Source organism: Caenorhabditis briggsae (assembly GCF_000004555.2).
Source record: "Caenorhabditis briggsae complete genome, chrIII, whole genome shotgun sequence".
NCBI lineage: Eukaryota > Metazoa > Nematoda > Chromadorea > Rhabditida > Rhabditidae > Caenorhabditis > Caenorhabditis briggsae.
The window spans coordinates 2,057,589-2,068,342 of NC_013490.2; the positions used below are offsets into that span (position 1 = coordinate 2,057,589).

A 10,754-nucleotide genomic window follows, 5' to 3' on the forward strand; every position below is an offset into this window, starting at 1 on the left:
TTTTGATAACATTTTTTTCTATGTCTAATTTTCGATTTTATAATCAAATTCTGGCATTTTCCATTGAATTTCAGCTGTTTTTCGTTCAATTCCAGTCAATTTCGATTTATCTGCCCAACTACGGTGCGCAAGCGTACGCAATTGCGCGTCGCAGTGTACTGCACTCTTTTGAATTTTCGAAATTCTTGGGATCACCAAACGGCATTTTTCCTCCTTTTTCGCCGTTTTTCATGCTTTTTGGGGTAATTTTTGCGAAAAAACCCAAAAACCAAGTCAAAAATTGAGTTTAACGAGTTTTTTTACCCGAAAAATGTGATAATTCATGGTGAAAGTTATATTTTCCGGCTGAAAAATGAAATTCCGAATTTTTGCGGGTTTTCATGATTTTCTAGGTTATGGTTTGCGAACAAACCGAAAAACAAGTCGAAAATCAGGTTTTACGAGTGTTTTGACCTATAAAATGTGAAATTTTGAGATGGAAAATGTATTTTTGCGTGAAAAAACAAAATTTCGATTTTTTCCGATTTTTGACTGATTTTCTCCTCTTTTCAACTCAATTTTCTTGATTTTTCGCCTATTTCAATATTTTCTCATTTTCAGACAACAAACACCAGCGTCGAAAAATGTCGCAGAGAAAGATTCAGAAGGTCATGGTTCAGCCAGTGAACCTCATCTTCAGGTGAGAGTCGAGACCTGGCTTTTCTAGCGGTTTTCTGGCTCCAGCGAGTTCTCAGGACCATTTTTCTTGAAAAATTCGACTTTTCGGCTTCTCTAAGCATCTGAAACATGTTACAGGTCGACTTTAGAGCTATGAAGGTGTTGTAGGGTCCAAAATTCCGATTTTTGTCGATATATAGTGGAAAAACGAGCCCTACAAGCCAAAAAATCCCTTTTTAAACTCCATTTACGCTCAAATTTCAATTTTCAGATATCTCCAAAACCGCACGCGCGTCCAAATCTGGCTCTACGAAGACGTGACCCACCGTCTCGAGGGATACATCATCGGATTCGACGAATTCATGAATGTGGTGTTCGACGAGGCCGAAGAGGTCAACATGAAGACGAAGGGACGCAACAAGATCGGTCGGATCCTGCTCAAAGGAGACAACATCACTCTGATCCATGCCGCTGCTCAGGAGGCTTGAAATGGGCTCTCTCCAATGATGATCTCTTCCTCTGTATCCCCCCGCTCGTTTCTTCTGTGTTCTCCTGAATTTCCCTATATTTTCTCATGTTTCGAAATATTGTCCCCCTGAAAATCCCCCTGAATCGAGTTATCCAAAACAGTAAATTATTGTAATTAAGCCAGATTTTCGTAAGAATTAGGATTTTTCTTGAAATTGGGAGAAGAATTAGGTCATAAAATCATAAAAAAATCGGCAGAAATCGCTAGAATTCGTCAAAAAAAACCTTAAAATGTTGAAAAATTGTCGAAAATTCACCAAAATTCGTCCGAAATAAGCGGAAAAAGCCTAAAATTGTCTAAAAATAACCAAATTACCCCCCCCCCCCCCCCCCCAAAAAAACTTATCCGGAAAAGGCTGTCTTAAGTTATCTAAAAATATCCTAAAAGCGACCCCAAATGCTGAAAATCCTTTGAAAATCGTTCAAAAAAGGCTGAAATTGTTTAAAACTAGCCTAAAATCACCCAAAATACCCTGAAAATACCAAAAATCTGATTTTTCAAACCCTCACAATCGCCATTTTTGTTCATTTGACAAGAATAAGAAAAAGGGGGCGGAGCCAATTGGGTAGGGGTTAGTAATCGAAAATAGTACAATATAGATTCTCAAGACATAAGTGGTTGAGGTGGTGGTGGTGGTTGGGAATAGACTTGATCAGTGGGCGGGGCGTAGACAATCGATTGATCCAGGGCAACTTGTTGAGGAGGCGGGACGAAGTATGTGGGCGGCGCTTGTGGGGGAAGATATTGAATAGTTTGCATGGATTGATTCAAATCCACGTATTGCTGAGGGGGTGGGGCTCCTTGTTGGGGAATGAAATATGGCATTAGATAGGTATGAGTGTTCTGATGATGGGCGTGATAGTAGATGGAATCCGATGGTGGGCAGGCGTACATTGTGGCGTTCCCATTGAATTGGGGAAGTTGCTCTTGGTGCAGGTAGCGGCATCTGGAAAAATTTCAAAAAATCTGAATTTTTCGTGTTTAGGGCTTCAAAATGAGCCCAAACACGCCTAGGTTCCGCCCACTTTGAGCCTTTCGGCCGCGTCGCGGTCGTGCGTCGCGTGCAACACAGAATATTCTAAGTGTGCGGAGTCTAGGAGCCTTTCTTTTCTTTTCGGCTTTTTTACGATTTTAAAGCTGAAAATCTCAAAAAACTCGATTTTTCGATTTGTTTTGAGCCAAAAATCCCGAAATTTTTTAATTTTTAAAGTTGAAAAAATCGCAAAAAAAATTAAAAAATTTTTTTTGAATTTTTCAAAAATCAGAATTCAGATGAATTCCGGTGAATATCGGTTCCATTTTCACCGAATTCGTCACATAGCTAGAGCTTCAAAATGAGCCCGCACACACGCCTAGGCTCCGCCCACTTTGAGTTTTTCAGCCGCGTCGCGGTCGTGCGTCGCGTGCGGCAATTTCAAAGTGGACGGAGTCTAGGCGTGTGTTTGGGCGCATTTTGAAGCTCTAGTTGTGACAAATTCGAATTGGAGCTCAAGCATGCCTAGGCTCGGCCCACTTTCAGGAGCGTCGCGGTCGTGTGCGTCGCGTGTTCGGCCATTTTTGACCAATTTTTGTCTTAAAATCTCCAATTTTAAGCTCCGCCCCCTTTTTACCTCGGTCCATATCTGCAATTTCCTCGCTGAAACGCGTGACAAATCGGTCGATGACTATGATGATGATGATGAGAGTTATTCGAATTGTAGTGATTGTTCGACGACGACGAACAGCAACGATCGTTTCCATAGCGGGAGGACTGCAAAATTGGGGGTTTTTAGGCTGAAAACAGCTAGAAAATCGATATCTTAGAGTCAACAGTGGTCATTTTAGGCTGAAAATAGCTGAAAAATCGATATTCTAGTGTCAACAATGTCGATTTTCAAGCCAGAGAATGGGGAATTTTTAGCCAATTGAGGCGAAAAACTGATTTTTTGTAATTTTCGGCTCAAATTTAGAGCGATTTTGACAATTTTAAGCCGTAAAATTCGAAAATTTCGGTGTTTTCTGTGATTTTTGAGTGAAAACCCCATCAAATTTCGACAATTTTCGGGACATTTTTCACCGATTTTTGACCGTTTTTTGCTCGAAAATCCGTATTTTTTGAATTAAAAGTTGCAAAAAAGTGTCATCTTCAGCCAATCCAAATGATTTTTGGCTCAAAAATCGCAAAAAATTCCAAATTTTCGTCATTTTACATCGATTTTCAGCCTTCTTTCAGTCATTTTTCGACAATTTTTGGCTAAAAAACACATTTTTCATTTGAGAAATACCGAAAAATACCGATTTTTAGCCAATTTTCGGTCATTTTCGGTCAATTTTGGCGTTTTTGGCCTTAAAATCGCAATTTTCATTTTAAAAAATATCGAAAAAACTGAAATTTCGAGTAAATTTCAGAGTTTTCTAGTCAATTTTGACAGATTTTCGCCATTTTTTTCAGTCAACTCCGACCATTTTCAGTCTATAAATCATTTTAATAGTCAATTTTGAGCGATTTTAGGCATTTTTCAGTCAATTTTGACCGTTTTTAGTCTGCAAATCCGAATTTTTTAAAATTAAAAATTCGCAAAAACCGACATTTTTAATGAATTTTATGTATTGTTGACCGTTTTCGACGATTTTCTGGGCTTAAAATCAATTTTTTCTTTCAAAAAATTTCTAAAAATACCGCTGTTTTAGTAAAATTCATGGTATTTTTTACCGATTTTAGGCATTTTCGCAGTCAATTTTGACCATTTTAAGCTTAAAAATCACTTCTTTTTTCGAAATTTCATGGTTTTTCGGGCATTTTTGACCGATTTTTGGCTAAAAAAACACAATTTTCGGTCATTTTTGCCCAATTTTAGGTTATTTTCGGTCATTTTTGAGCGTTTTTCAGCCCAAAAATCGTGTTTTTCCAAAACAAAATCGCCACAATAACGAAATTCCATATGCTATTTTCGAGTGATTTTTGCCATTTTCACAGCCAATTTTGATCGTTTTTGGCTTGAAAATCGTCTTTTTTTGGGACAAAAAAAATCAGCTTTTCGGTCATTTTCGGTCATTTTCGGTCAATTTTGAGCGTTTTTGGCTTTAAAATTCGCAAAAATGCACTTTTCGACCGATTTTTAAAGTCAAATTTCGACCATTTGTGGCTCAAAAATTGCAAAAAATTCCATTTTTGACCGATTTTCGGCCATTTTCAGTCAATTTTGAGCGTTTTTTTCGCCCAAAAGCTGGCTATTTTTTTTTCACTAAAAACCCCAAAAATCTAGTACATCATCATTCGATCGATATCTAGAAGTAGACGTTGATCCAGATGATGCTCCTCCTCCTCCTCCTCTGAACGAAATTTCAAATTCATCGCCTCCTCGTTTCGAACTGTTCCGACGTTCACGACTGTGTCTACGGTAGTTGTCTCGAGAGTCTCGAGAATCACGATGTTTAGAAGACGTTGACAATGACGACGTCGTGTATTCTAATGGAAGACGTCGTTTCTGCAAGAAAATTGGGCTGAAAATGGCTGAAAATAGCCTAAAATGGACATCTGGAGCGCGCTTCTTCAACATTGATGGCCTGGAAACCCGACTTTCCGGTTTTCTAGGCCACTCGAAAATGTGATATTTGAAATTGCCAGGGTCGATTTAGTATACACCCAAATTTTTAGCTCGATAGGAGCAATTTGAAAAATTAGGCTCCGCCCACTTTTTTTGGCAATTTTGCGGCGCGCTTTTTGAATTTTTTTTTTTGAAAAAAACTTTTTTCCAATTTATGCCAATCAAAGGAAAAATACAAAGACTTTTCAAAAACCAAACAAATTTTTCGAAAAATTCAAAAAGCGCGCCGCAGAACTGCAAAAAAAGTGGGCGGAGCCTATTTTTGAAAAATTGTCCGTTCGAGCTGAAAATTGATTTTTAGAGTAAATAAAGTACGGGAAATTCAATGGAAACAGTTTCAGCTGATTTTTCCTATTTTTCGCTATTTTCACCAACCGGAATCTGTAATTCCTTGTCTCCATGTGCATATGTGCAATTAGTGTTGTACGGACACCATCCCGATCGACGATACGAATCACAAAGGCGCGTTTTGTAGTCGCTGGGGCGCTGGAACAAAATTTTTTAATGGGTGGAAGATTTGGCGGGAATTTGAATTTTTTGAAAATTTTGAAAAAATTTCAAAAATTTTTTTTTTGTTTTAAAATTTTTTGTTGTAAACTAAGGTTTAAAACATTATGAATGCATGAAAATTATCTTGAAGTAGCTGAAATTCTGAAAAAATTCAAAAAAAAATTTTTTTGGAAAAATTCAATTTTCGGCCATTTTAGACTACATTTTCTGTACTTTATCTATAGAAGACGCCGCTGGAACATATTTTCTCGCCGGCGTATTCTCGTCAATCTGCTCCAGAGGTGTAATTTTCAATGGTTCCCGCTTCGGACGCCATTTCCCGACTGATGACGTCATCGATGTGTCCGCGGCAGACGGAGCGGCGAACGACAAGTTGGCACTTGAATTATTTTGAATCCGCGCCGGACACGTCGCATTCAGAAGACTATTCGATCGATCGGCGAACGAGGTGTCGTCGGAGGTGTTTAGAGCGGCCATTTGCTCGCCTATCGTCTTCGTTGGAGCCATTTTCGCTAGAAAAATTGAATTTGGAAGGTGCGATTTGCTAGAAAATGGCGAAAATTCGGTGAAAATCTGAAAAGAATGGCGATTTTTCGTCTTTTTTCGCTGAAAATTCCTTTTTTCGCGCTCAAATTCAAATTTCCCTCCAATTCCGCCTACTGTAGGCTTAAAGGCGCAGGGCCCGAAATGCGAAATTTTGCTCTTTCGTGGCGAGAGTTTTGCGAGGGAATTTGAATTTGGTTTTTTGAATTAAATTGTTTTTTCGCTTTTCCAGTCAATTAATTTCGCTTCTGAAGGTCGTTTTTGGTCGTTTCGTGGTCGCCTCGAGTGCAGAATTCTCCCTTTTATCGATAAAACTGGTTTTTTACCTTCCTATGTGTATTATACGATGAAAATCAGTTGATTATTGGTGTCAAATAAATATTTTTAATTTTCAAGCCATTTTCTCTCAATTTTTCCATAAAAAAACATAATTTTTGCTTCCTTTGTGTCACTTTTCAACACAGACTATATTGACGCTGTGTAAATATATACAGAAAAGAAACGAGAGAGTGTGGAAAAGCGAGAGACGCAGAGAGTCTCCCTCACCGATCACTCGCCTAACCAGTATACCTGTTGGGAGATTCGATTTTTTGAGAAATCGGTGTTACGAAACTTTTTTTTTTTAATTTGAATTTTCTGTCTGTATTTCGTTTGGCCGGATTTCCCATCCCATTCTTTATCATCTTATCACTTATCAATAAATATGGCACCATTGTAAACCACATTTAAGAGCACTATTTTATCATTTTTGTAGTCTAAACACACAGTTTTGTATAGTTTTGTGACTTATAGTTTTGGCTGAAATTGGAAAAAGAAGATTCTGGAATTGTTGATTTTTCGAAAATTTCAGGATTTTTTTTTTCAAAAAATTCAAATTTTTGTTCTGAAAATTGTCTTTAAATTTTGAAAAAATCAGAAAAATCGAAAATTTCGATTTTTCGGAATTGTTGAAAAATGTTTTTTTGAAATTTTGAGCAAAATCAAATTTTTCGAAAATTTTTTTTTCAAATTTTCAGAATTTTTTTCCAAAATATTCAATTTTCATTCTAAAAATTTCCCTTATTTTTTTAGCAAATTATTCGGAAATTCAGAAAATAAGAAAAATCGAAAATTTTCAAGTTTTTGGAATTTTTGAAAAAATTCAAATTTTTCGAAAAAAAAATAATTATTTTTGAGCTTCTTAAAATTTCAGACTTTTTCAATATTTTCTCACTTTTTCCAGAATGTTTCTGAAATTCAAAAAATTCCGATTTTTAAAATTCTTAGATTTTTTTTTTGAAAATGTAATTTTTTTAAAATTTTTCAAAACTTTTCCAGTTTTTTTTCTGAAATTTTGGAACTTTGCTATTTTTTGGAAATTATTCTGAAAATCAAAAAAATCGAAAATTTCCAATTTTTGAAATTTTTCAAAAAATTCAAATTTTCAAAAAAAAGTTTTTTTTTTCCAAAATCTCCAATCTATCATCCTCTTCTTCTTCTTCTTTTTTCTTCTTCCTCCTATCTATTCATACCCCAGATGCACCCCTTCTTCTTCTTCTTTCTTCCCTGTTTTCTCTACCCACTCTCTTCATTTCCAACACTCTCTCTCCCACTTTTCTGACTCTTTCTACTGGAAAATTGAGCCCAACGGGCTCATTTTTTCTCTTTTTTATGTTTTCGTTCGTTTTTTCGCTAGAAAATAGACAAAAAATAAAAATAAAAACCCTTGAAAAACGACACAAAAATCGATGAATCATAACGAGTTTCGCGAATAATGAAAATGTCTGCGTCTCTTCGTTTGGCGTACTCTCTCGCCTCTCCAGTGAACATTATTTGTATAAGGAGACGGTTTACATCATTTCCGGGTCCATTTTTCGTACTTTTTCGAGTGAAAATGATGGAAAATACTGAAAAAAAGACAGGAAATAGAGGTTTCAGCTGGAAAAATCGCTGGAACTTTCCTAAAATTAAACTTTTGAAAAATTTTCAAAAAACATTTGAATTCCCGCTCAATTTTTCATTGTAGTTTTGCAATTTACATTGTAAAATATCTGAAATTTTAGATTTATTAGAAATTTAGAAAAAAAAAATTTTTTTTTCAAAATTTCAGCAATTTCTAAGCTAATTTTCAGCCGATTTTTCTTCAATTTATTAGGTCTTTTTACTCCAAAAAATCATTTATTTTTTTAAACAAAATGTTCTTTTAGGCACCTCACCTCAATGATCGAGAATCAATAAACAGAGAAAAGAAAGAAAAATCAAGGGGAAAATTGCCAGTTTTTGAACTTTTGGGTGGGTTTTTAGAGGGAAAAATAGAAGAGAAATTTTTCAATTTTTCAAAAAACCTGAAATTTTCCAGAAAAAAATCAAATTTTTCAAATTTTTTATATTTTCAAAAATTCAAAATTTTTCAAAAAATTCTAAGCTGAGCAATCCATTTTCCAGAAACAAAAAAAAGCCAAAAATTGAAATGCCCACAGAGGCTGCGGCGCCCAACAACACCAACAATCGACACATTCATTTGGGTAATAGTACTGAAATCACAGATCCACGTCATCATCATGTACAGAGATACTGTAGTAATCGGATAAGGTGAGCAATGGGACAATTTTTTTCCTGGAAAAAAAACTAAAAAAACGTCTAAAAATCATGAAAATATCGATTTCTGAGGTTTTTGGATCATTTTCAGCCAAATTTTCAGCCAAAAAACCCCAAAAATCAATATTTTCAGCACCTGCAAATACAATGGCTTCTCATTTCTACCGCGATTTCTTTATGAGCAATTCCGACGCTACAATAATATCTTCTTCCTGGCCATCGCACTGCTACAGGTGAGCCTTTTTGGCTATTTTTGAAGGGAAAAATTATTGAAAATGACCTAAAAATGGTCTGGAAACCTTTAAAATGAACCTAAATTGGCTGAAAATAGCTTAAAAATGAAAAGGAAACAGCCCTAAAAAGCCTAAAATAGCCTGAAATGGCCTCAACAGCCTGAAAACCTGCCTAAATTCACATATAATGTCTGAAATCAGCCTAAAAATGGCCTGGATTAGCCTGAAAATCAGCCTGAATTGGCTTGAAAATGGCCTAGATTTGCCTGAAAATCAGCCTAAAATAGCCTAAAAATGACCTAGATTTGCCTGAAAATCAGCCTAAAAAAGCCTAAAAATGACCTAGATTTGCCTGAAAATCAGCCTAAAATAGCCTAAAAATGACCTAGATTTGCCTGAAAATCAGCCAGAAATAGCCTAAGAATGACCTAGATTTGCCTGAAAATCAGCCTAAAAAAGCCTGAAAATGGCCTAGATTTGCCTGAAAATCAGCCTAAAAAGCCTGAAAATGGCCTAGATTTGCCTGAAAACCAGCCTGAAATAGCCTAAAAATGGCCTAGATTTGCCTGAAAATCAGCCTGAAATAGCCTAAAAACGACCTAGATTTGCCTGAAAATCAGCCTAAAATAGCCTAAGAATGGCCTAGATTTGCCTGAAAATCAGCCTAAAATAGCCTAAAAATGATCTAGATTAGCCTGAAATGACCTATTGACTTAAAAATGACCTAAAATCGGCCTAAATGGTCTATAAATGGGCCCAAATAGACTAAATAGCCTAAATCAGCCTAAAAACACTCTAAAATAGCTTGAAAATGTGCCTAAATGTGCCTAAAATCAGCCTAAATTGGCTTAAAAATGACGTCCATAGATTGCTCATATCCTTCAAAACACCCCCAAATTTTCAGCAAATCCCCGACGTCTCCCCTACTGGACGCTACACGACCGCCGTCCCATTCCTTATCATCTTATCAGTATCAGCGCTGAAAGAAATCTTTGAAGACGTGAAACGGCGGAGAAGTGATAATAAAGTTAACGCGTTTCCCGTGGAGATACTAGTCGATGGGAATTGGCTCGAAAAACAGTGGAAAGATGTAAGAAATCGCTGAAAATAGGTGGAAAATCGGGGCCTAAAATGACCTGAAATACTCAAAAAATGGACATCCAGACACACAGACAGACATCCCTAATTTTGGTTGCCTAGAAACCCAACTTTCCGGTTTTCCAGGCCACTTGAAAATGCAATTTTTGAAATCAGCACTATCGATATGGTATACCCACCAATTTTCAGCGCGATTGGACCACTTTGAGAAATTAGGCTCCGCCCACTTTTTGCAATTTTGCGGCGCGCTTTTTTAATTTTTTCAAAAAAATCTGAAAAAAATTTTTTTTCTCTCCGATCCATGTCGATCAAAGGCAAAATACAAAGATTTTTCAAAAACAAAATGTTTCGAAAAATTCAAAAAGCGCGCCGCAGAATTGCCAAAAAAGTGGGCGGAGCCTATTTTTGAAAAATTGTCCGTTCAAGCTGAAAATTGATTTTTAGAGTAAATCGAGTACGAGAAATTCAATGGAAGCGTTTTTAAACGCTAGAAGTCGCTCTGAGACCCAATAACTATAAGTGGGCGGAGCCTAATTTTTAGAAACGCTCAAAATTGCTCATTTTTCACCGATTTTTTTGGAATTTTTCAGAAAATTCAAAATTTTTCGTATTTCAGGTAAAAGTTGGCGACTTCATCCGTGTGGACAATGATAGTCTATTCCCGGCTGACCTGCTGTTGCTATCTTCCTCTGAACAACAAGGAATGGCATACATTGAGACGTCGAACTTGGATGGAGAGACCAATTTGAAGATTAAGCAAGCACTAGATGTGACGGCATCGATGACGTCGCCGGAGAATTTGGCATCGTTTCAGGCGGAAATCACTTGTGAACCACCGTCTAGGTATGGTTTTTTTTAGCTGAAAATGGCTGATACTAGGTCTAAAAGGTCCCGCAGCGAAAACTACAGTAACCCCAAAATTTTCGGCATTTTTCGAGACCTGTAGAAGCTACAGTAATCCCGGGAAACAGATGAAACTACACAATTCGAATTTCAGAGATTGAGAGCTTCAAAATGAGC

The 10,754-nt window shown here is 36.5% G+C and overlaps 3 protein-coding genes and 1 non-coding gene across 4 annotated transcripts in view; 3 read left to right on the plus strand and 1 right to left on the minus strand.

The window, feature by feature from the left end:
- Window positions 1-233: 233 nt before the first annotated feature.
- Window positions 234-337, plus strand: CBG25134. The gene has a single exon (XR_006672604.1). It is a non-coding gene; the product is annotated as an RNA transcript CBG25134 (non-coding RNA).
- A 286-nt stretch (window positions 338-623) lies between these two features.
- Window positions 624-1,145, plus strand: Cbr-snr-6 (the record flags this gene model as incomplete). Its single annotated transcript, XM_002640959.1, has 2 exons — window positions 624-679; window positions 929-1,145. The coding sequence occupies 2 exons, from the start codon at window positions 624-626 to the stop codon at window positions 1,143-1,145; spliced, it is 273 nt and encodes a 90-aa protein (XP_002641005.1).
- Window positions 1,146-1,789: 644 nt separating this feature from the next.
- On the minus strand, window positions 1,790-5,790 carry Cbr-pie-1 (the record flags this gene model as incomplete). Its single annotated transcript, XM_045243444.1, has 5 exons — window positions 1,790-2,132; window positions 2,797-2,936; window positions 4,435-4,653; window positions 5,149-5,259; window positions 5,497-5,790. The coding sequence occupies 5 exons, from the start codon at window positions 5,788-5,790 to the stop codon at window positions 1,790-1,792; spliced, it is 1,107 nt and encodes a 368-aa protein (XP_045094636.1).
- A 2,485-nt stretch (window positions 5,791-8,275) lies between these two features.
- Window positions 8,276-10,754, plus strand: part of Cbr-tat-1 — a gene marked incomplete at both ends in the record, with an annotated part of 18,659 nt that continues 16,180 nt past the window's right edge. Inside the window, 4 exons of the mRNA XM_045243445.1 lie at window positions 8,276-8,397; window positions 8,537-8,636; window positions 9,541-9,726; window positions 10,351-10,577. Coding sequence (XP_045094637.1) covers window positions 8,276-8,397; window positions 8,537-8,636; window positions 9,541-9,726; window positions 10,351-10,577 — 635 coding nt within the window. The remainder of the gene's footprint in view (window positions 8,398-8,536; window positions 8,637-9,540; window positions 9,727-10,350; window positions 10,578-10,754) is intronic.